The sequence below is a fragment of the Ochotona curzoniae genome, unplaced genomic scaffold, assembly GCF_017591425.1.
Source record: "Ochotona curzoniae isolate NIBS_2020 unplaced genomic scaffold, NIBS_Ocur_1.0 scaffold_2587, whole genome shotgun sequence".
NCBI lineage: Eukaryota > Metazoa > Chordata > Mammalia > Lagomorpha > Ochotonidae > Ochotona > Ochotona curzoniae.
The window spans coordinates 7,721,044-7,746,373 of NW_024467096.1; the positions used below are offsets into that span (position 1 = coordinate 7,721,044).

The 25,330-nt window shown below is 42.5% G+C and overlaps 1 protein-coding gene across 6 annotated transcripts in view; it reads left to right on the forward strand.

The window, feature by feature from the left end:
- ATP13A3 (ATPase 13A3) overlaps nt 1-20,353 on the forward strand; it is a 90,327-nt gene extending 69,974 nt beyond the window's left edge. For 4 of the 6 annotated variants that reach the window (XM_041003017.1, XM_041003016.1, XM_041003021.1 and 1 more), the window contains 4 exons: nt 1,589-1,677; nt 8,731-8,811; nt 10,143-10,232; nt 16,698-20,353. In XM_041003017.1, the coding sequence (XP_040858951.1) occupies nt 1,589-1,677; nt 8,731-8,811; nt 10,143-10,232; nt 16,698-16,895 (458 nt within the window). In that variant the 3' untranslated portion in view covers nt 16,896-20,353. The remainder of the gene's footprint in view (nt 1-1,588; nt 1,678-8,730; nt 8,812-10,142; nt 10,233-16,697) is intronic. The other 2 variants (XM_041003018.1, XM_041003020.1) reach the window with 2 other exon arrangements.
- The last annotated feature ends 4,977 nt before the right edge of the window (nt 20,354-25,330 follow it).

Sequence of the window (25,330 nt, forward strand, 5' to 3'; positions counted from 1 at the left end):
AGAATTTTTTTTTTTTTTTAAATTTCACATCTTCTTTAAGTTTTTCAGCATTCTTTTTTTTTTTTTTAAAGATTTATTTTTATTATTTTTTCATTGGAAAGGTGGATATACAGAGAGGAGAGACAGAGAGGAAGATCTTCCGTCCGATGATTCACTCCCCAAGTGAGCGCAACGGGCCGATGCTATGCCGATCCGAAGCCAGGAGCCTCTTCCGGGTCTCCCACGCGGGTGCAGGTTCCCAAAGCCTTGGGCCGTCCTCGACTGCTTTCCCGGGCCACAGGCAGGGAGCTGGAAGGGAAGCGGGGCTGCCGGGATTAGAACCGGCGCCCATATGGGATCCCGGGCGTGCAAGGCGAGGACCTTTAACCACTTGCGCCACCGCGCCGGGGCCTGCTATGTAGTAGAATTTTAAAAAGCAAAAGTTTAGAAACAATTACTTTTTACCCAATTTGTGTTCCCCCCAGTTTTTTTTTTTTCCATTTGGTTAGAGGCACATGGTAGAATAGTTTTTCCATTTAGGTGTAAATGTTAGTATTACTTTCTATCTAAACTGCTAGACTTATGCCTGTGTATACACCCACACACACACATATGTATTTGTACATGCACACGTATATCTAGCGTGGTTATAGAACAATAAATAGTGGCTTATATAGTTTTGAACTGACATATTATCAGTTTATAGTTACTTCTGGGACTCCCCCATTGAAAGATAGCATCGAGATCCTTCATTATCAGTCAGTCAAAGGGATATTAAGTTCTTTACCCTGTCTGGAGATGCCTGTAACAAGATTTGTTACATGTAGTTTTTCTTTGACTTCAAATGGGACCTTCTAAATAAACATCAACTCAATGCAAAATAAGTTTATATACATGCATGCATATTTGTGTTTGACATAATGTTATGAGCAGGGAGTCTGATTTTCTGCCAGGAACCTCAAAGGCTGCTCAGTGGGTTTGCCATTGCCAGCGGTCACGCCAGGCCACAGGTCAGCTCACCTTTAACAGAGTAGCTTGCACTCATTCTCTTGCCTTTTGCCTAAACATTTTCTGTGAAAGTGTTTTCAGAATAAAATCACTGAGAAATGGGATTCAGTTGCCAGTATATGTTTAATCAACTTTGAATACCTTTATTTAGAATGATGACATACCCAGTACAGAAAATGTTATTCATCATTTTTACAGTCAACAATAATGTCATTTTTTGACACGTTGGGTTGTGTTTTGAGTGATAATCTCAGTTTGTCACACAAAGTAATCTCTGACCTGTGAAGTGTGTCTTGGCTTGATCATGAAGTTAGCTGTCAGGCACCATGCACACAAATGTCAATAAAAGTCTCTCATTTTTAAAGTGTTGGGTTATCCTCTGAAATACATAGAACTTAGCTGGCTTTCTGTATTTATCACTGTCACATTGCACACATACAAGAACTGCTTCTTATTCCAGGAAATAACAACAAGGCTTTCTGCTCCCTCAAGTGACATAGAAATATTAAACAACAGATTTAGGCTCAGCAGTATTCCGGTTGTTATTGATGCTTGCTTATTTAAAAGAACTTCCTAATTTAATTTTATTTTTCTTTTCCAGATTTTTTTGTTATATCTGTGATTATGTTATATGTTTTCATATTATTCATCATGTTGCATCCAGTGGCCTCTGTTGACCAGGTTCTTCAGGTAAGACCTCTTGCTGTTCACTGCTGCTTATCTGGTGGCTGAAAGTGACTGGAGTGGCGGGCATAAGACAGCAACGGAAGTGATGTCTCAGCATTACACTCAGCTTAAACCAAATGAGGATCCTGCCTCTTATTTAAGAGCTGAAACTGCAGGCCTGCTTTGTGCTTTTTACCTTACTGGGGAAAGAGACTCAGCTAGCTACATTTTTTCTTCTAGGATCTATTCTTTCTAGTTTTCTAAGATCTACTCTAAAAGTAATGAACATAATTAAAATAGCCTCTTTTATTGATACCTGTGTTTCTTCTTCTGGTTCCATTTTTCTCTGTCTATGAAAAAAATGCCCCTGGGTCTTTGAACACACACAAAAAAATGTCGCTTCTGGTATCTGGTTTGTTTTGTACCAGCCTACTTCTTGAGTGGGTCCTGTGTACTGTCTGTTTGCTGGCCTGGAGTTCTGCCCTCTCCTCACTAAAAAATCTCTGGCTGCTATAGTAGTTGGTTTATATACAAAAGAATAGACAGGTATAGATGTGTTGTTAAGCACAGTAATCAGAAAATAGTGATGGTCCCATGGATTCATTACCGGTCAGTAAGGCACTCTGTTAAGGATAGTCCAAAAATTTTATGGAAAATAAAGTTAACTGATAATATGAACTTGCCATGTACTTTTTGAAGACTCTGTCTCCATAAGCCTATGTGTATGAAGTCATAAATTGTTCTGCCTGTGAAATTTATGAAAGTGGTACCTGGTTCTGTACCTTATTCTGTAATTTGCTTGTCACAAAATCAGTTTTTTCATAAGATGGTCCATGTTGATACATGCATTTGCTTTACCCTGCCCTAGGTATTATTGCATTATAGGAATATATACACAAATGCCTTCCCAGTGTGATTTTTTTCCCACTCTGTGTTGGTAAATAATCTTTTCCTGATTAACTATGCTGCTGTGAATATTCTTTCATATGTCTCTAAGTGCATAGGGAATTTAACAACTGCAGTGAAACCTTCCAGGTCTGTCTGCTGTAAGCATGGCTGTGTGTCAGCAGTTGTGAAGAAGAATGTTAGTGATAGTCTCCCTGTGACCAGTCCTGTCCTTTTTAATTCATTCGGAGAAAGGGTTCATCTGATTGAACAGACACATGAAGAGAGAGAGAGAGAAATGGTTGGTGGATCTCCATCTGCTGGGCTGTGGGGTTGCAAGGGGTGTATTAACTGAGCCAAATGCCTACCCTTTAGTATAATTTTGAGCATTTGCTCTTCAGCTATCTAAAATGTGGCCGATTGTCTCCCAAAGTGATTGTGTCAATTTCTGCTTGTATTGGTGTGTAGGATCCTGTTGTTATCATCATTATTGTCAGTATTTATCTGCTGACTATAAAATGTTGTATTGTGATTTTTTATTTGCTCCTGGGTTCTGTATGTTTTCATGTTTATCTGCATTTTGTTCCCTGTGAATTTTACCTATTTTTTTCATACTAGGATGTTGTCATTTTCTTAGTTGAGAAGTTTCCAGTGTATCTGTGACTATATGCATATTTATGTTCTCCCAGTTGGTGGTTTTTTTATTTTGTTTTATAGTAATATTTTTTAAAAGCAGATTTATAATTTTGCAGTAGTCAAATATAATTTGTTTCTTATGTCCAATTTTCCTTATGTTTAGCAGGCATGTTTATTTCAAGGTTATAAAGATAGTCTCCTATCATACCTAGTAGGATTCATTTTAAGTATTGCGTTTGAGGTGGGTATGCACTTTCTGCTGCTTTTCTCCAGGTATTAGGCACTTGTTGGCCTCAACATTATGTACTCATTAGTCCAACCTTTTTCCAACTTTGCTTCATTGTACCTCTGTTCTGCAAGCGTTTTCTGCACACTGTAAGATGGTATAGGCAGGGACTCTGCATTTTGTACCATAGTCTATGCTAACTTCCAATATATAGTTGGACAGGACTCTGCCCCACCTCATTGTTGCTCATCACAGTCTCTTTAGGTGTTCTTAAGCTTTTACCTCTGAACTTGAAGCTTACCTTTTTAAGTAACAGAAAAAGCCCTCTTAAATTTATAGCATAAAATACCAAGTTTTTCAAAAAGTTGTTGGTGGTGGGGGAATAGTTAATTAGAATCCCTTTTTATGAATAATTACCTCTGTCTCCTTAGGTCTTCGATATCTTTAAATGATTCTGATAATTTTTCCCATAAATGCTTTTGTACATATTTTATTGCATTTATTTCTAGATGAAGTTTTTGTTATCCCTGATAACAGCTGTTCTGGTTCTTATCATGCTGGTGTAATCAGTACATTTATTTTGGATATTCATATTATATCCCGAAGCTTTTTCAAACTTTGTTATAACATTTTTTAGATTATCTAGGATTTCATGTTTAGGTAGTCACTCTATGTAAATCATTCAAACTATTTGATATTTCATGGCCCTCAAACCTTCCCATTGTTTTCCATGTCTTAATGCATTGATTGTACTGATGATAGTCTTATCTTGTTCTTGACTGATACTGATCTTTATCAGGTTAAGGAAGCCTCTGTAGTGATAACATAAATGGCTTTTAAGATTTGTCTTACTTTTCCTATAGTTACTGAAGTGAATACGTATTTTCCCCTTTGGACAATGTGGTGAATTATAGGAAACTAATACTCAGATGCTGAATTAACCTTCATTCTTAGAATGAATCCATTTTGATCATGATGCATGCATGCTATTAACTCTAGATTAAGTGGCCATTATTTTGTATTAGGTCTTTGCATGAAAGAAGTCAGACTAATTTTTCCTTTATTAAGTATTAGTTGTATGCTCTTTATGGAATCAATAATCTATTGCATATATTTTCCTGTAATTTAGTCCTGTTTTTTCTTAATGTTTAGAATATTTGTAATATTTTGCTGTGAAAAACAATGCTGAATTGTAAGTCCTTGCACACTTCATTACAAATGTATCTTTGTAGGCTGACTATGCAGAAGTGGAGTTGCTTGGTCAAAGAGGGTTTTAGTCCATTTTCTGTGGCTGTAACAATATACCCAGAGCTGGGTACTTTATAAAGAGGTTCAAGAGCATGCTGCTGGCATTGCTTGGCTTCTTGTGCCACTCTATGCTTGGCAGCAAAAAGGAAGAGCAAACTGGCAGATGCTGAAGAAATCGCATGGTGAGACAGAAAGGAAGATAGCCCAGAAAGCTGGACTTGCTTTCTAATAACCTGCTGTCAGCATATCTAACTACTGTCCAGGGACTGCAGGTTCCCTTGTAAGAGTGGGCCTCCATGACTTGATTACTTTTTGAATTGCAGAGTGAGTTTCAGTGTGCACTAACCACTTCCAAAGCATAGCAAAGAGTAATTGTTATAAATATTGCATTACTGAACTTTGAAGTGGTTGCCATCGTCTTATCCGTGGTGTATGTCTGTTTACTTACATGTTTCCTTGAAGTATTTAGATAAGGACTTCAGTTTTTAGAAGGGGGGCTCCAACATGTTTGTTTAGTCCAATGGGTTTCTTGGTGTTTTTTTTTTGTTTGTTTGTTTAATTTAAAAGCCTTGTTGGAGGAGGCTGATCAGAGAGTAGATGTGTACTTTCACTCCCTAAGTGACTGCAACAGCCCCCCAGTAGCAGTGGAACTGGGGGCTAGGAACTCAACCCATGTCTCCCATGTGACAACTGCTTTGCTTGAGCCATCACTGCTGGAAATTGGAGCTGGGTGTTGAACGCAGGTTCCCTGATAGAGAATGTGAATATCTTCACTACAACCTTAACCATGTGCATGCCCCAATTAAACACTTTGAGCAAAGGAAGAAGAAAAAACGCAGTTATATTTCTCCCTGCCCACATGTGTTCTGCTTCACAGCCAACATTTTATAAAATAGTGCTACGTCAGCTTGCCTCCTGGACACTCACAGCCTGTCAGGTTTCCTACCTCTGCTAGCATACTGCAGTTGCCTTTACCCATGCCGTTGACTTTGTGACATTACTTGATTTCTGGCAGTGTTGGGTAGCCAGGCCATCATTCTTGGGACATACCTCACCCCACTCCAGCAGTTTTTGGGTGCTTTGCTGTCTTGTGTTTTTGTTGTTGTTATCTCAAACTCCTTGTTCTCCAGGGTGATTCCACTTGCTCTACCTGTTCCTGAGTGTTGGATCTCTGACCCCACTGTCATTGCTCTTTTCACTGTATGCATTCAGGTGGCCTCATCTGTGGCCATGGGTTCCCCTGTAGCTGCCAACGCTGTATCCAAGACTTCCCACCTTCGTACCCTCAGCTCAACACTGCTTCCTGAGCTGTAGTCCTGCATGTGCACCACTGTATTGCACATTACTTAGCTCTGCACCCAGCACTTCCCTCTACTGCAGCATCTTAACTAAATTCACCATGTTCTCCTTTCCCCTACTTTGTCCTGGTACACATTATGTGAGGAGGGAGAGGGGGACAGATAAACACTAAGTGAGTTCTGTGTGGTCTGTTTCCATTTCTTCCCTGCCTGTCACTTGTTAGATTCTATCTCCTGAAGCTTTATTTTTACTTGAAACAGATTTGTCATTATGCTGGCTTTGCGCTCTTGATGTCTCCTGTCTGAATCACTGTCATAGTCTCTCCTGAAATCCTTCTGACTGGGGCGATAGTATTTGTTTGTTTAGTATTTTATTTTTGTTGGAAAGGCAGATTTAGAGAGGAGAAACAGAAGGAAAGATCTTCCATCCACTGGTTCAATGCCCAAGTGGCTGCAGTGGCCGGAGCTGAGCCAATCTGAAGCCAGGAGCCTCTTCTGGGTCTCCCATGTGGGTGCAGGATCCCAAAGGCTTTGGGCTGTCCTCGACTGCTTTCCCAGGCCACAGCAGGAAGCTGGATGGGAAGTAGAGGAGCCGGGATTAGAACCAGCACCCTGATGGTATCCTAGCGCATTCAAGGCGAGGACTTTAGCCACCAGGCTATTGTAATGGGCCCAGTGGTGTTTTTCCTAAAGTATTAGATCATAGCAGCCCTTGGTGTTTATTGAAGTGCATTAGTTAGTGAAAAATATTTCTTGATTAGAAGAATAAATGCATGTCTGAATGATACTTTTCTCTCTTTTTCTCTCTTTTTTTGTTTTAAAAACTAATTAGGTAATAATAACAGGTAACTTATAGACAGCAGAATCAAATCTGCATTAGACATTGGCAAAACTATAAAAACATGCAGTGGGAATCAGGAGCGATCCTGACAGCTGCTTAACAGGAAGTCATGTGCATGGGGCAGGGGGGGACCCCAGAGTAGAGCAGGAGGACAGGAGGAGGCTTGTATCCCAACCCTGGAGACTCCCGGATCCTCACCAGGGGACTATCAGCACAGGCACAAAGGCTATATCCCAACTTCCAAGGAGACTACTGGGAAATGGAATGCCCTCGTAGGCTGAGAACTCTGAGTTCATCCATTCCCTTTCAGAACTCCTACACTGGATGGAAGAAGCCCAGATCCTTCCTCACAGTATCTAATGTCATCAGAACAATAGCCAGGAGCCCTGACTGGTCTACAGAAACAGAAGAATAGCAAACTTCCTTTAGTACTCGGGAGGGGAGCTTTCCCTGGTCCTTACTTAGTTCCAGCTTTGGATCCCCACCCTCTCTTGCAATGACCATCAAGGTCGCTCCAGAGGGGCCCTCCCCCCACAAATAAAAATTAGATAGACAGAGACCAATAAGGAAAGCTTAAAACAGACAAGAAACATTCAGCTAGGACTCACATATACCTTCCTAGGTAGGACACAAATATTAGTTACTCCTCACTAAGCTATTGAAGATTTCTCTGCATACCCCTCCTAAAACTGTTCTGCACCCCAATCGTTAACATATGCCTTGTTAGAGTTATAAGCCTGTTTGGACTATCCTGAATTCGCCAAGTTCAGTAAAAGTCATGCTTCAATACTATAAGCTGCTTAAATACAAAAATTAAAATAGACACAAGACAGGTGAATAATATCCTATAACCATTTTAAGGTGTAGAGCAGCTGGTTGTGTATAAACTAAAAATGAAATGTCAATGAAGTAATCACAGGATGAGGTTAAGAACTTGCATTTTCTAACATTTTGGTCACTCAATACCATACCAATTAACTCCAAAATGTTGCAAATTGTTGTTGATGTTGTGTTGTGAATTTTCATTGGAGGGGATGATATTCTGCCAGCTCTATTTTCAGACCAGGATGGTCTCCCAATGAAACTGTTGAACTTAACTGGACAATAAGATGCTGGACTCTGCATGGTACATACTTACAATGTAAAAACCATGACTGGATTTGAACTGTGCTAGTGCAACAATGTGGAGGAATCCAACATGGGAGAAGGCATGGGGAGGGGTTGGGGAATTCCAGAGCCTATGAAACTGTGTCACAAAATGAAATAAAAAAAATACGAATTAGGTTTTAAAGTGGAAACTTAGATTATATTTTAAAAATTGATACTTAGGCTTTTTTGGTAGGGGCGATGGTATGAGGAGGAATGAACTCTTGTGTGCTGTGTACTCTGAAAGCCAATAGTGGCTGAGACTGGCCAGGCTGAAGCCAGGAGAGTGTGCTCAGCCCAAGTCTCCACCCCCAGCAATCATCTGCTGCTCAGAATGTGTCAGCAGAAAGCTGGAGCAGAGCCATGTCGAGCCTGGACATGGGCGTCTGAGCCGGCATCCAGAGCTCTGGGCTAAACTCCTGCCCAGTCTGCATAGTTCGTTCATGAGTCTAGTTTTATAATTATGTGAATTTTGACCAGTGCTTCATAACTATTAGATTGGTATCTGTCTCATTTATAAAGACAAGATTTTATTTTAAAAGTGGGACTGATTGGAAATGGAGGATCTGGTTGAGAGCATGGACTTTGAGACTGAGTGAATAGAATTTCTCCCTAAGCTTAGTTACCTTTCTTAAATCTTGGGTTGGTTCAGCTTTGCCATTTGGAAAAGATGGTGTGAGGGTCTAGTGGACATTATGTGACAGTATGTGGTATGTAACAGGAATTGAGTAAATTCGGAAATCATGTCATACCAATTATATGCAATGATTTTAACTTGAAAATTGCTTGTCTTGCAGATAGTGTGTGTGCCGTATCAGTGGCGTATAACCATGCTCATCATTGTTATTGTCAATGCCCTCGTGTCTATCATGGTGGAGGTAAGCATTTCAAATAGGTCCTTGGGTACCTTGTTTGGGGATTCTTGGTGATTTAATGTTACATGGGAGAGGGGACAAACAACGTTCCAGATGCCCACATAGTCTAGGTTTCATTTTAAGTGAGTTCATTTAGCCTTGTCTTTTGACCGTTTTCATGAACTGACAGTAGTCTCATTAAGAGGTGTCACTTAGCTGCATGCATACAGATAGGAGAAAATTAATAGGTGACAATTCAAAATTTAATGATGAATAGAAAGGATAGAAGTTTGCTGCCCTGGTAGCCTATGTGTGAATGGATGGACCAGTGGCTTGGACATCAGAGTAGGGAGTGTACCATCTGTAAAGGGGAAAGCAGGGACTTTGTAAAGTAAATATTAATAGTGAGTTCGTTGGAAATGTAGAATTGTGACTGTGAAGGAATTACCTGGCTCGTCCTTCTTCATGTTTACTTCGGAATGACCTCTAGAGGTCCTGAGTATGCTTTGCTCCCCATCTCTGTTGAAGTGCCCCCTCCCATCAGGATCGCCTTGAGGTCAGCATCTCGAAAGGGAGCTAGCAGTTCTCACTGACTGCTTCGTAATCCGTTTTTGTAGAATGACTAATAAATCACATCTGCTGTGGCACTATAAGAAATGGAAGAGAGATATGGCTGTGATTTTTAAATTTACAGTTTTATAATGTAGGCTTTTAAGTGAAAATTGAAGTCTTATCAGGAAATATATTAAAGTAGTGATAATTGCTCTGGTCTGAAAAGTGCTCTAATTTCAGCAAGCCCTTAAAACATGACTTAGTATTTAAATTTGGGTTGTAGTGGATAGCACAAATATTGTTACACTGACATTGGAATCTGTTTTTCTGTATTGATACTAGAAAGTCAGATCTAAAAATGTTCTGTTTCTACAGCGTAAGTTCAGCTTTTCACTCAGATATAATTTGTTATTTTTACTATCTAAGGAGTATGTATATTAGATGGTGAGGAAATTGTACATATTTGTAAATACAGAATTAGTTGATACTAAACAAACATAATTCGTGTTAAGGAAAAGGCTTCAGATTATAAGCATTGCTTTAATAACAAAGCTGTGCCAAATTTGTCTAAAAGCCGTATTTTCTAGAAAATTTAAAAGTCCTATTTTGTCAAAAGTTTTATGTTTGTTGCCAAAGTCCTGTTACTCTTTATTCTTTTGTGATATTAACCGCAATTGTGTATATGAAAACCAAATCCTGTTTTTCACTAAGGATTCAACAGTGTGTAAGTATCTTGAAATGTACACATGAATAAAGGATGGCTTAGTCATTTTTGATTCCTAACTCACTGGACTGTCTCTCAGAGCTTCTTCCTTGACATGGTCCTTTGGAAAGTTGTGTTCAGTCGAGACAGACCAGGAGACTCCCGCCTCACCACCACACAGGCTCCACAGGTTGGAAATCTGCGCTCGCTGCCAGTTCTTCACGTGCTGTGGCTCTGTCAGTTGTGTGCTCTGCATTCCCAGAGTCTCCTGTTGTACGTTGCTTCAACCTTCTTCCTTATGCCTGGCATTCTGTTCCTGTGCAGAGCTCTAGAAAACTCATGACAAGCATTTGTTACGGGCTTTTCGGGGCTCCAGATACTGCGCTATTCTCTCTTCCATTCCAATCCTGATCTGTGTGTGCCAAGGTCTTGTTCTCAAAGATGAGCGTTAATCTTTCTGCTTCTGTCTGCTTTCAGTTTTATAGTTTTGATTTTCATGAGTCCCATGAGAAACTAAATGAATTTCATGTAAACGAAGTTTAAGTGGGGATTGTTTCTTCTTGAATCAGAATCCAAAGGTTAGAAGTTGGAGAAGTTTCTTGTCAGTTATTGTACCTTATTTTGGATGGCTTTTCCCAACATAGGTCTGTCATTGTTTAGGAATGGGCATGTGTGTGTAAAACGTGTTTGGGCAACTTGGTGGTAATAAAAAGAAGAGGAACAGGCCATAGTGTTAGGGCGCTTGTAGTGGCTGTCCGTAAGAGGGCAGAGATTGGACTCCGGCTAGGGCTCCCGAAAGACTGGCAGTGGTTGGGAGGATGCCCTGGCGTCCTGGAGTTGGGTCGCTCACTTATTTTCCGCCCGCTTTTAGCTCAGTGGCAACTTGCTGAGCTTCCTTGTGGTGGTCCAGCAGACCTAGCCTGTTGCCACAGGATACCCTTCTGTTTGCTAATGCTGTGTGGCACAGTGATTGTGTCATGATGCGATGAGTCTCAATCACCTTCGGTTGTTTCCTCTCAGAGGCATGTGATACCGGTTGGCATTTTATTGGACATGGTTAGAACTGTACTAGCAGCTCAGTTCCCTTAGCTAAATCTTCCCTGAGAGTATGTATTTTTTCCCATTTGGTTATCTCAGTCTATTACTTAAAAGGGTTAACTTTGACTCATGTCATCAGTCTTGTGTGGAGTGTTTACGTTGACAAGAGCCAGGCCTAGGAAAACATTTAGGTTGAATTTTCAGGTTCTCCAGTGAAATCTCTGACTGTTGATTTTTTTTTTAAAAGACAATACATGTTCTGAAAGTGAACTGTATCCAGATTCCATCAAAAACAGTGTCATAAAGCTCTTTGAAAATAGTTGATTTGGAACCCTCTCTTCACTTTTCAACCAAAACCAAATAAAATCCTGTCATTTCACTAGGTCTCTGTTTTCCAGAAGCTTAAGTATTTGCCTTCCTTATTTTGAGAGCTTGTGTCTCCAGTGGTCCAGGGTGGATAAGCTTCTGCTGGTCCCTGTGTTGACTATTCTGAGAATTACCAGGCAGTCATGAACTTGAGCTGTCCATTTCTGTGATAATGACTAAGAAAGCTTTTTTAAATTATTGGCTTTAGAAAAGAGAACTCAGAACCTTTCAGCACAGAGTAGTATACTTTCATCTTCTGACACTTTTAAAAAAATATTTTTAAAGGGAGAATGGCGGAGAGAAGGAGAGACAGACAGGGAGCTTCCATCAGCTGGTTTACTCCCCACTTGGCCACAATGGCCAGAGCTAGACCAGGCTAAAACCAGACAACTGAAATTCCATCTGGGTCTGTTGTGGTGACAAGGGCCCACGTGAGTTGATCGTTAGTGAGGACCTGGTTCCGAAGTGGAGCAGCTGATACTCCAAAATATGGGATGCTGCAGATGGAAGCTTAACCCACTGTGCCAAAATACTGGCCCTGGTCTTCGAATACTTCTCTGTGCATTGCAGTCTCACTGTTCAAGTGTGTGATTCTTCAAGAGCCAGTCAGATAGTCATGTAGTACAACACTGTGTTGTAAACCACCTTCCCTTCCCCCCCAGGTGTTTGGCAGTGTATTAATGTCAAAGGACAAAAACCCTCTTTCCCCGTAGACACGGACCAGTGAGTTAGGTTGAAAGTTTGAAAGCTAGAAAGCCTGGAATTGGACTTTGAACAGTTGACTTGGGAAATCAACAACATCACCCGGAAATCTTTAGTAACTCTGGCCCAAATATTTCTAATCTTAACATATTTCTAACTGCATTTTATTTATGAGGGAGCAGCATTTAAGTGCCTAGTGGTCAAGCACTTGTGGCCCACATCCCATATTAAAATTACTAGAATTTGTAATTTGTAAGCCACACTCCAGCTTCCTCTGCATGCAGATCCTGGGAGGTTGTTGGCCCAAGTGCTTGCCTGCTACCCACTTGGGAGAACTGGCAGGAGTTCCCAGCTCCTGGCTTCCTCCCAGTTCTGATGCATCCCCTGTTCTTGCAGGCATTTGCAGGGTAGCTAGCGTGTGGAGTGTTGTTTGCATTCAGCCCAGCTTGCCAGCAGTAAGCCCCAATGCTTTTGTGAAGTACAGCAAGGAGTTGAGATCAAGGTTCCTGGTTTCAAGAGAAGTGTTTTCCACTTTGCCACACCACTTCCTGTATAGCAGTCATGGGGCCTTAGAGCTGTAAACTCACATATAGGAATCAAATGACAAATTGAAGGCAAATGGTAGCTGTTTTTTGTGGTATCTGTTTTATGATGGACACTGTGGCGACATCTGGGTATACATTCTCTCTCATTGTTGTAGCAGTCTTAGAGATGAGGATATCTTTAGGTTCCCTGCCCCACTGTCAGAGGTGAGCAAGCAATACAAAATTAGAATTCAAGTTCAGGGCCATAGTATCCCCACACTACAGGCTTTCTTCTATTCTTTAAGACTAGATAGGCTCGAAGATAGCATTGTACCAAATACTCTAGACCCTAGGTTCCACCTGGCCCTCTGAACACTTATACAGTGAGCCTAAGTTAATGACAGGAAGTAGGGATTTTACATAGTAGAACCATGTCCTTTGTGGTTCGTTCTTCCTGATGATGCTCACGAGCCCCACTGTCTATTGAATAAAATTGGAAATCAGGTAGAGGAAGCATCTGCAGCTAGTCCAGGCTGAAACCCTCCCGAGCCACTTGCTCCTCCAGCAACCCCGGGTGTTGGTGTTCAGACCCTGACCAAAACACGGGATGCCTTTTATAGCAGTGATTTTCAGGTGCGATGCTCATCAGAAAGACTTTCCTTCCGATTTGCCCTGTTGGGCAGTGCGTGGTGCTGAGGCTCTCCCCAGTCTGAGAGGTGTGCTGTGTCCATATGAGAGGTACTTGTGCTGACCCTGAGTCTGCTGGACAAGGCCTCAGGATCATAGAAGGGGAACTGGAGACCTGCTGTCATGTGATTTGATTCTGCCAAATTTCACAGGGTGAAAATCCCAAGCATTAACAGTAGTCTTTGTGCTGGTTAAAGTATAATTGGAGTTTATTTAAATAGAAGAGTGATTCTGATTCTGTTTGCTTTCTGCTCAGGATTGGTATGGAGGGAGATGCTGGTGAAACACAGAATCATGCGGCATGTTTTCCTTCCAGCATGGCTTTGTGTCGTACATGCTCCGCATGCAAACATTTCCTGAACAGCCTTTAAGAGTCGTCGGGCATGTGGGCTCTAGAATGAACAACACGGTGTGGTCTGAGAAGCAGGAGAATCCCAGCTGCGGGCCTTTGTGGAAGGCAGCCCCTCTTCTTCCCTCAGCAGATGTGTTCAGTGACTTGAGCATTCCCTTTCATGAACAAATCCCAAAGCCCAGTTACCGTAGCTCGTGCATTCTCCTGCTTCCGGGACAGCCCCGAGCGCTCGTTCTAAACCCCGTGGCTCTGCCTCATTGTCTTCATGTCGCGCAGCACATGCTTTTCTTCCCTCACTCACCCATGCCCTGTTGCTGCCGACCCCTGCATGCACGCTTTTAACTTTCTCTGCCAGTGAATTACACTGTGTTTGGGGCCAGATGTGGTGTGTTTGTGTTTGTAAACTCAGTCTGTTTGGGAAGATAAGGGTATTGGAACAGAATGTTTCTAATTGCAGTGGGGCAGGGCCCCTTGAGTTCCTCCCGACTCCAGCAAATGTGCCAGTGTACGTTGTGTTTAATTAGGGGTGCAACCTGAATGTCAGAATACTTTCCCATTATGATTCTGTTTGCAGCTAAATTAAGTTTTAATTGCATTGCTTGCCTTGCTTTCTACAGGTAGGGAATGGTTGGCACAGTTGTCTGCACTCATACTGTGTGTCTCAAATTTGAATCCTTGAATTTCCTTAACTCAGCCCACTGTGTGGACAGAGAAGTCCTGTGAGGTTTTGCTTAAGATTTATTTATTGTTTAAAAAAAAAAAGATGTATTTATTGTTTGAAAGGCAGAATTACAGAGAGAAAGTGAAAGTCTATTTGTTGGTTCACTTTGCCAAGGCCAGGCAAGGCCAAAGCCTGTAGCCTGGAATTCCGTCACATTTCCTGTGTGGATTGGGGGGGTCCAAGGCATGTTCTCCTGCCATCCCAGGCGTATCAGCTGGGTGCTGGATTGGAACCGGAGCAACTGGGAATTGTACCCATGTGAGTGTCACAAGTAGGGGCTGCCTGTTCCACCACAGCTCCGCTGCGTGTTTCTGCTGTTTCTTAAAGTTGGCAGCCAGTGTTAGTCTTTCTCAGAGCAACTTGCCCTAAAATAAGTGACAACTTTCAGATTTGTGGGGGAACAATGATCTTTCCCACAGTGAAACACAAATTTAAACACCTTGGGGAAGTAAGGTCTCAGTGAACGACCGTAGATTGTGATTGAAACTCACATTTTTGGTGTAGGTACCTACATTGGAGAGAAATCGCTTGTTACTTGGATCACCTGTAGACTCTTGCACATGAAGTTTGAGTTCTGCATCTTAGTGCAGTGTATTGTCTGGACTTCTTTTCAAGTCCTGGTCACATAATAGAGAGCTATTATGTTAAGTCCTTGGCAAGCAGTGCAGCTTACTGGGTTTGCAACTTGCATGTTGGAAGCACTGGGTTTGAATTATACCCTGCTCAGTGGTGTGCCTAAGCAGAGGGCACAAGAAGTTGGCTCTTGATAATAATTTCAGTAAGAGGGAAACTTAGTAAGTGAATGTAGGATGAAAGATTCAGAGCTGTTATGTAAAGCTGTTCTCCTTTGGACAGTGCAGAATCCCATTCAGAATAGCTCACAGCCCATTTGCCTGTCTTGATGGTGGAGTATTTTGGGTATTAAACATTAGAATCATATCACAGCTATGTTGTGCCTCCATTTTGTGGAAACACTGAGAGTGGAGCTAGTTGAAGGCTATATGTTTACTGTCAGCACAAAGTAACCTACAATTAATGTTTTATTTTAGAAAAACAACAGCCAGAATTATCCAGAGTTGGCTGTGCAAGATGAGCATAAAGGCTTCATCAGGACAGTCACTTAGTTTGATTTCATTAATTGCCAGTGTTTCCAGAGACAGATTGTAAGGATCCCTTTGGACTGTCCCTTGCGTTACCCTGTGCATTCCCAGAGACTCTGCTTGCTCGTTCTCAGGGAACATCTGTGTAAGACCACATTCACTAAAAACGTTGGGATCAGCTGGGGAGAGTACAGTAACTGTGAGTTATGCCTCTCTGTGTGTCCCCTCCTCTGGGGCACCCAGACAAGCCAGCATGATCAAGCCAACTTCGTTTTTTTGTTTTGTTTTGTTTTTGTGCTGATGTGGTTGACGTTAAACATGAACTGAGCTCATTGAACTAAAAATTCTTAGTTCACACTTCAACTTTTGAAAGGTGATCCTTAACTGTGATATTTTGTACTGCTTTCTGACAGAAATGATCAAGTGGCAAAGTTGTTAGCAATAATAACAAAAGCTAGTTTGAGATAAAATAAGAATTTCCCAAGTAGATGTCAAAATGCTTTTTCTTCCTTAAAAGTTTATTCTTTGGCCTGGTGTGGTAGCCTAACAGCTAAAGTCCTCACCTTGCACACGCTGGGATCCCATATGGGCGCCAGTTCTAATTCCGGCAGCTCCACTTCCCATCCAGCTCCCTGCTTGTGGCCTGGGAAAGCAGTTGAGGAAGGCCCATGGCCTTGGGACCCTGCACCCACATGGGAGACCTGGAAGAAGCTCCTGGCTTCAGATTGGCTCAGCTCTGGCCATTGTAGCTACTTGGGGAGTGAATCGTCAGACGGAAGATCTTCCTCTCTGTCTCTGCTCCTCTTTATATATCTGATTTTGCAATAAAAATATAAATCTTAGAAAGTTTATTATTTAATATCTTGGATGTTTTGTGATACGGAATCTGCGTCAACAGTTACTCTTTCAATATATCAGTAAACATAGGATAGGCACATAAAATCTAGAGTGAAGATTACATTACTGTCCCAAAATCTGATTTAAAAATTTGTTCCTGATTAATTGGAAGCTGACTTTTAACAGTTTCAGCATAAAATGTTTTTATTTCTTGTGTGTGTGAAAGTCACCTCCTACTGTCTGTGCTGATGTATGCTTCCTTAGCCAGCTCATTACAAGCAGCCAGCCTTCCATCAGCTCCTGTGTTCTCTCTCCCTTATTTTCTTAGGAATCAGTGGACCGGTGGGGGAAGTGCTGCTTATCTTGGGCCATGGGCTGTAGGAAGAAGATACCCAAGGCCAAGTACATGTGTCTGGCACAGGAGCTGCTGGTTGATCCTGAGTGGCCACCAAAACCGCAGACGACAACTGAGGCTAAGACTCTGGTCAAGGAGAACGGATCGTGTCAGATCATCACCATCACGTAGCAAGCAAGGCGTCAGTCTCGGTGGGGTGCTCACAGCAGTGTTCAGGAGAATGCGCTTCGGGATTTATGGACATTGGGAGCCGGGGTGGCACTGTTACAGCTTATGTCCCTTCTAATACAAAAGCTTTGCGTTAAAATAAATAAATGACTAGCAGAAAAAGGTATTGGCCTGGCAGTTACATTAACAATCTGTAAAGTTCTGTATTCAGTAACTTTAATATCATAACACATTTCCAGAATTTTCTTGATTGTCACTTTCAATGATAGTCCTTATGTTGGATATAGAAGAAATTGAATGTTTAATACATTTTTAGACATTAGCATGTAAAACCAGTTTGCCCCCTTTAAATGTATGTCTCAGCCCCCTTACTAGACTTTGTCCCTTTTCATTTAAGGGCCCTAACTTTATGATTGATAGTAAAAATTAAATGGGTGTTCACGAGCCTCCAGAGCAGACAGATGAAGGTCTTTTTGATTTGGTTACACTATTTCTTCCAAAGAATTCCATATGAACATTAACCAGTTCCCTTGGGTAGCCTAGAGTCAGGAGTAAGTTTGCATAATATTGCTTATAGAACAACTCAGGTATTTCTGGTTCTGGTTTTATATTTTCTGTACAAACTGCCTGGGTTTTATTTTTCTAAATCGGCAAGGTGCTCCACTGCCTTCTTGAGATGTTCCTCAGAGCTGTTCAGTGGATCTTGTGTTACGTCTGCTGTCAGTGATTTGCTTTGCTTCAGTTACACATCAAGCCCTTTTCACAAAGAGAAAGATGATTTCTCTTGGCAGTAGTTGTAGATCTGATCTCTGCTTAGCTGTTTTTCTCCCTTGGGCTTTGTATTATTTTAAATACTAAAATACTCTACTCTTCAGGTCATTAAAAGTAGAGAAAACTAGCAGTAAGTTTCTTTTTTCCTTTTCTCTCTCTCTCTCTCTCTCTTTTTTTTTTTTTTTTTGAGTTAGGAAAGATTACTTAAGGTTCGGTGTATGTGTGCTAGCAAGGCTTAAAAAATAATGAGTTTCAGATTTGAACGCTGGTCTCCCAAGTCGTGTGAACTTGTTGAGTTAGTTGGATGCCATTAGGGGGCGCCAGAGGTCGGTGCATATCTGTTTCAGATTGGGATAGTTCCAAATGAGCATGTTTGATGTGGATGTTTCTAGGAGGAGATAAAGTTGGACATATTTATTGAGCCAGAATAATCGTGGAATCATGGAGAATATGTTGTTAACTTTTGGTTTTACCTGAGTCATGTTTCAATTCTAAACAAAAGTAACTTTTTAAAAATGCCGTTATAGGTAGAACCCAGCAGTTTGCCCTTGGTCTCAGTGACGGTAAACCCTGGAAGTGGATTGCTGTGATGGACCCCACACTCTCCAAACAGTGTGGCATTTTCCCGTGTTCCCGATATTATCTACCAGTTTACCAAATGTACCCAGAATTGTAGAACCAGAAGGTTCTCATTCTTTATGCTGCAAAGACCTGAATGATATTTGGTAACCGCATGAAAAATGTCAGTTACACTCAGGACCACTGCTGTTGCCATTGACGATTCACAAAATGTAATCGCAGTTTTCCATGAAAATGTCTGTGATATTAATACACACTAGATGATAAGAACAAATCCATGAGTGATTCTATGAAGCTATGCATCTTAGACCTCTTGAGCTGTGAGTTAGCACTGTTGGTCGACATTATTTTTTTTTAATGTCCACGTTCATGTTACCCTTTGGTGGCTTCCAGAATTGTAAATTTTATTCTCTGGTTTATATACCAGATCATTTGAGTAATTGCTAAGTAGCAGCTTTAAAAAATCTAATTATCAGAATGTATCTAACATCTTTAAGAGCATGATCATACAAAGCTGTTTTTGACCCCACCCACCCACCCCTTTTAGCATTTCGAGTTACAAAGGGTTTTGGGTCTCGGCTGTGCATAGTATGTCCAGAGGTATGAGGCTTATGGGAGGTTGTATCTGACTGTAGCAGGGTTACTTGAGGAATACCTGTGAAGGCAGGTGTGGGCCCAGTGCCATAGACAGACTGAAGCTTCTCTCTGTTGGTCACCAATGACACCGAAATTCTGATTCTGAATTTTATGTTAAATTATTTTAGTGTATACAGACCTAAATTTTTAAATTTGTACATATATTATTTTGATGTATTAAGATTAATAAATATTTCTGATTTAAATTTTATTTATGCACATACTTAAAAGGACAGAGATGTCCAGGAAAGTAATTGTTAAATAATGATACATGTAACTTTTTAACTTTTTAAATAAATAACAAGATTTTTAATGGGTGTCTCCCTCAGGGTTGTTCAAAGTTTTTTTTTTTTTCTCCCTGAAATGTAAATCATGGGAACTATATGTTTTGTATCTTCTAGCACCGACTGCTGTACAGCAATGCTGCAAATAATGCTTGAATAAAAGTGGCTAAGCCAACAACAAAAAAATACTTTTTATAGTAGTTTTATAATCCTTCAATTTGAAAAGCTTTCCAAATTGCACTTGCATTTAAAGCAAACTGTTGCAGCTTTCACTCTATTTATTTTGTTTCCTATGTTTGTGAAAGTACTGCACAGTTTGAAATGCATGGTAAATAATATTCAGTGTCTGTAGTCTGTTCCAGAAACCGCTGTAGATAACCATACCCAAGGAAGAGCAAGACCCAGACTTTAGGAAACGTTCTGATTCTTCGTGCATGCAGCGTTGACAGAAGTCAAAATAGTTTTTTTGTATATTTATGGTGGGAGGCGTTTGGAAACCTTTAACAAAATGGGGTGTTGAATTTTGTATAGTGTGTGGGCATTTACACATATTTTTAATGTATTAAGATTTGGTAATTATGTGCACATGAAATTAATAAAATTTCTTCCTGTTATGATTTGTGAATTCCTTTAAGAGCTTGGATTTTTTAAGTAAATTTATATCAGAAATGATACCGCATCTTTATATTTTTTAAATTGTATTGCTGCTCACGAATGGTACCTTATTGTCCAGAAGGCATACATTCATGGTTGTACATCCAGCATTGTAAATAACCTTAGGAAATCTTTTTTGATTGAAGCTATTCAAAATAAAAATTTAAAAGAATGCAATGACATGTCGTCTCTTCCATGTGCATACATTTGTTTGGCTTTTGGTTGCCTAAAAGCTGCCGTCTCTGAATTTACTTTTCTGCTTAGTGTTTCCTCCTTTCTCTTTTTCTTTTAACACTGGAGTTTTGAAGGAAGCAGTTCATGTGTCGCATCCTATCTGACCTCCCTGGGGAACACCATCAGTCCAATCCAACATAAAATTGAATGTTTAGAGTGTCATGAAGACTAACAGGTGTCATAGTGAATGTGGAGCCTGAATAGTTAGTTGGGAGGAGCAAGCCACAGCGAACAGCATGCCTAACATCCGTGAGTGCCAGGTGCACCCATGGGCAGAAGCTGGCGCTAAGTAGAGATGTAGAATTTCCACTGAAGGCAGGGCTTGTGAGGGGGAGGGTGGCACTTCCAGGCATCCTTGCTTATGCAGGAAACGGAAGCCTCCAGCACGTGTGTGGGGCTCACTGTGGTGAATGTCTTGTGCTGAGCTTGTGTCATATAGAGAAAAGCTGAATTAGGTGGCCGCGGCGGTCAGGGGCCCCGTGTGAGATAGCACTCTGCCTGCTTTTTCTTTTCTGGGCCATCAGAATGTCTTGCTCTCTTCAAAGCATGTGCTCTGTGGAGGCAGCACCACAGCCTTACTCCAGATCATCCCTTCACACATGCTTACTGGGCTGCCAGGCCTGGTTCCCTGCCTGGCTCCATGTGCGTGTGATAGCCACCTCTATATCCTTGTATGTCTTAGAAAAATCCTGTACATTTGATTCCATTTTGTATGTTTACACTGCCCTGATTTTAAGTCAATTGATGCATTTTTTTTTTTTTAAGACTTGTCTTACTTTCTTTGAAAGATGGAGTTGCAGGTCCTCTCAGAGTAGCCTAGTGGCTAAAGTCCTTGCCTTGCAACCGGGATCCCATATGGGTGACAGTTCGTGTCCCAACAGCCCCACTTCCCATCCAGTTCCCTGCTTGTCGCGTGGGAAAGCAGTTAAGGATGGCCCAAAGCCTTGGGACCCTGCACCTGTTTGGGAGACCCAGAAGAATCTCCTGGCTCCTGATCAGTTCAGCTCTGGGGGTTTGTGGCCACTTGGGGAGTGAATCAGCGGGCAGAAGATCTTCCTCTGTCTTCCTCTCTATATGACTTTCCAATAAAAATAAATAATCTTTTTAAAAAGATGGAATTACAGAGAGATTTTCCATCTTCTGGTTCCCTCTAGCCAGGGCTGGGGGTGATATGCCTCAGCTGCTTATCTGTAACCCCCACGGGAGCCCTGGCACGAGTTCCCACTCCCAGGTGGTCCATCCTTAGTCCTGGCCCTTGATGGCATCTGAGCATCAAATCCGTCGATGGGTGCTTTCAAACTTTTTAAAGCTTTTAAGTATAGATTTGAACTTTCTTGCACCAAAATAAAATCTTTTCATCTCATTTTCTACAAACTTTTTGAAAAACCATTGCATGTGTTTTGCCTATTGAAAAGCTGGCAAAAGGAAACACAGATTTCTCAAAGGAAGGAAAAGTGGCCCTCAGTCATACAAAAAGATTCTGGAGTGTGTCCTGAAGCACTGTAACTAAGCTGAAGTCAATGTTTCAAGGGAATTACAAAGTATTTTAAGCCCATGCCAAGTGTGGGTAGGGCAGGTGGCATTGTGTAGCGGGGAGAGCCATGTTGGAAAGCAGCTTGACCCAGCCAGGGTAAAGCAAATGTGTGAACACTCTTCCTTCAGCTCAGCCATGACGCTGCTGAATACGTCTGTTGATATAACAGCCTTGAAACTTGAAAAGACACAGCGGAGCCCTGGAGAATATACCTGGCCTTATTACTAGGAGCGGGGAGGGGCAAGGCTGGAGTGGACAGCTGAGCCATGTGGCCTGGAAACCAGGACCCCCAAGGAGGTTGGCCCCTGCCAGGGCTGTGGCTGCTGCAGGGGCCGCATGGTCATTTGGCATTTTAGCAGACGGGAGTAGGTGTATGCCATTTGTGGAGATGCTCCCCACCTTCCTGGCAACATCCACAATAGGTCACAAGTTAAATCTGGACTTTTCTTTCCTTTTGAGGATACTTGTCATCGAATGTGCAGAACGGAGTCCCTTCTCTGACTTTCCTTCCGGTAAGTCTTTGTATCTCCAGGATGCCAGGTCGTCTTCCTCTTCCTTGGAAAAGTGCCGAATCCCAGGCATGATTCCGGGCTTTTCAGATGCATTGGGGTTCAGAGCCATGCCAGGTAAGACCAGGTTTAAAATTTGTGCTGGAATGAGAGGGCTGTGTGTGTGTGTGCGTTTAAAGCAGTAACATTTGCTAAGAAGCAAGTTTTAAATTTCACTTGGGAAACACTGGGTACACAAAATTGTGTGTGTGTCTTTCATGGAAAATTAGATGTCACATGTATTTAATGCCTATTAGGTATCTTGGAATGTGTAGCTCCTTATTTGTGGCTAAGTCAGAAATGTTGCCCTGAAATATCTAACCATGTGACTTAATTTAAATGAGCATCTTCATCCCAGAGTTTATGGTACTGCTTGCCCAGACTGCTGCTGTAAGGGTTAAATGATACACAGAGTGCTGAAAACAACACAGTGGCCTTAGCATGTTACCTGCTTTCCCTGGTTCAGCCTGGTTCAGTGCGCGGGTGTCCTGGCTCTGTCCGACAACTCCTCGGAAGACTCCAAGCGCCCGGCCCTGCTGCCCAATGGCTCGGAGCCTGGACTGTGGGCACTGCTCGCTGGCCAATGTCCCGACCCTAGGTTGTTCTGGGGTCTCTATATTCTTTTGGCTACTCAGGCCACGATACCCGGGATCCTTGTATTTGCCATGATTAAAATCGGCTGACTCTGGAAGATTCATCAGAGAGTACGCTTTTGTTAGAGACTGCCCTGGGGACTGGGCAGCTTGGGCTCTGCTGTGCCTTCCTCTTCTCTTATTCCTCCCCCTCTTCTCCATCCTCTTCCCTCCTCCATTCCTCCCATCCCTCTCCTTTTCTGCACCTTTTTCTCCACTCTCCCTGTCTTCCTGCCCTTCCTCTTGTCTTCTGATTCTGTCTCCACCTCCTTCCCAGGCCTTCTGCCTGTAGATCCTGGCCTGCACATTCCCAGATAGGAGATTGCTTTCTGCGTGGCCTGGTCGGGCCACCTTGCTGGGGGGATTCTCCTGTGTTTGCTCTCTGAGGCGGCAGCATCCTGCAGAGCCTATCTCCTGGCACAGCAAGTGTCTGGGCAGTGTCTGTGCAGGCGATGAGTGGACACAGCGAATCCCTGTGCTCCAAGTGCTGGCTTTTCCTTGGGGAGCAGGGTCTCCTCCACTACTTCCAGAACTCTGCCAGTTCATCTTGCTCACATGGCAGCTGTCCAAGCTGGGCACTCTTTGGGGATGCTCTGGTTTTGGGGTCCTCAGGGAGTTCTTTCCAGGTGGGGAGTGGGATGGGATGGGTGGGAAAATCCCAGGAACTTGGCCCCCACCCTGGTAGCCCCTAAGTCAGGGTGGGGAGCCCAGGAGACTGGGAGCCCCGAGGGAGGCTGGGGTGGAGGAGGTTAGAGCTTGGGCTGGCAAGGGGACTCCATATGTGCCTGGCCAGGCTCCTGTAGCTGTGCCACCTGTCCCATACCTCCTGTGAAACCCACGCTTGCTTTACTGTGTCATTTGTTCTCACTTCCTGGATCTCAACGCCAACTCACTCGCAAGCATTTATGAAGTGCCCAACATGTGACAGGTGTTCCTGAAGGCAATGATATGCTTAGTCTAGTTTATTATGCTACCATCACATTCTCATTTACTCTTGCAATGGAAAGCAGTAAAACCCTTGTTGCTTTAATTGGGTGTCTGCTTGTGACAGGCAGTGGTTTAAACACGTCTGGGGAGTAACAGCGATGGCACCATCACTTACCTAATTGCAGAGTGCTTTGGGCAAGGCACCTACACACCTTCTCACATTTTCCGAGCCTGGGCTTCCTCACCCCGGAAAAGGGATAAAATTGTGCCTGCCTCATAGGGTTGTTGTAAGAATTAAAGACAATAAAGCATATCATGACTTAGCCTGCTGACCTGCACACAGTAGATGCTTAATAAATATTGCGTACTATTTTTAAAGGATGAGCAATTGTTATTGGCATCTTGTTTTCTAAGGAAGAGCTTTGGGATGTTGCTTGTTTTGGTTTTTTGTTTTATTTTTTGGAGGTGGCATTCGCGTCCAGCCTCTCCCACCAAGTCCGGTGCCGTCTCAGCCATGCCAGGAAGGGTCGCAGGGCGCGAGCGCAGCGCTGGGAGTTGTTTCCCAGCAGCACCTGTATCAGCCGAGGCAGAGCCTCTAACACATCACCTGCCTGGCTTTGCAGCTGCTTGTAGTGGACCTGTACCTTCTCTAGGCTGCAGTGCCATGCCCTTTCTATGGGTGCCGGTTTGAGTCCCGGCTACTCTGCTTCCCTTCTGTTGCACCTGGGAAAGCAACATAGGATGGTCCAAGTGCGTGGGTCCTGGCACCCAGCTGGAAAATTGAGAAGATCCTGGCTTCTGGCCTTTTCTTGGTCCAGGCCTAGCCATCTGGGGGAGTGCCAGTGGATGGAAGACCTCTCTCCCTCTACCTCTCTCTGTAATTTCACCTCTGAAATAAATAAATAAATTTTCTGGTTTTAAAAACCAGAATATTTTATAACATTATTTTATATGATACTACAACTAGTGACATTGAATAGAAATGGTGGCTGTCAACATCCTTCAGACCACCCTGATTGTCTCTTTATTGGTTTGAAAATCAATAAAAGAAAAAGAAAAGGCAGCTTTTAGTGTTGTAACTTAAGTCACCACTTGGGGAGCCAGGTGTCTTGACTCAGTTGGCTGATCGTTAACAAGTACTGGCATCCCAAATGGCTGCTGGTTTGTGTCCTGGCTGCGCCACTTCCATCCAGCCTGTTCCTAGACTCCCTGCTAGTGGCATGGGAAAGCAGTAGAAGAAAGCCCAAAGACTTGGGACTTTGCATCCACGTGGGAGACCCAGCAGAGGCTCCTGGCTTTGCATCAGGTCAGCTCTAATCATTGTAACCAATTGGATAGTAAATCAGTTGTTGGAAGATCTTTGTCTCCATCTCCCGTTCTCTCTGTGAACCTGCCTTTCCAATAGAAATAAATATATCTGAAAACAAAGACCCCACTTGGAAAACCTGTATCCCACACTGAAGTGCCTGCTTCGAGTCCCAGTCCGTTTCTGATCCAGCTTCCAGATAATGGGTACCCTGAGTGGCATCCAGTCATGGCTCAAGCACTTGGGTCCCTGCATCCCATGGGAGACCTTGGCTTCACGCTGGCCCCTGTGGCTATGCCATCCATCTGTGAATCACTGGGTGGAAGATCTTTC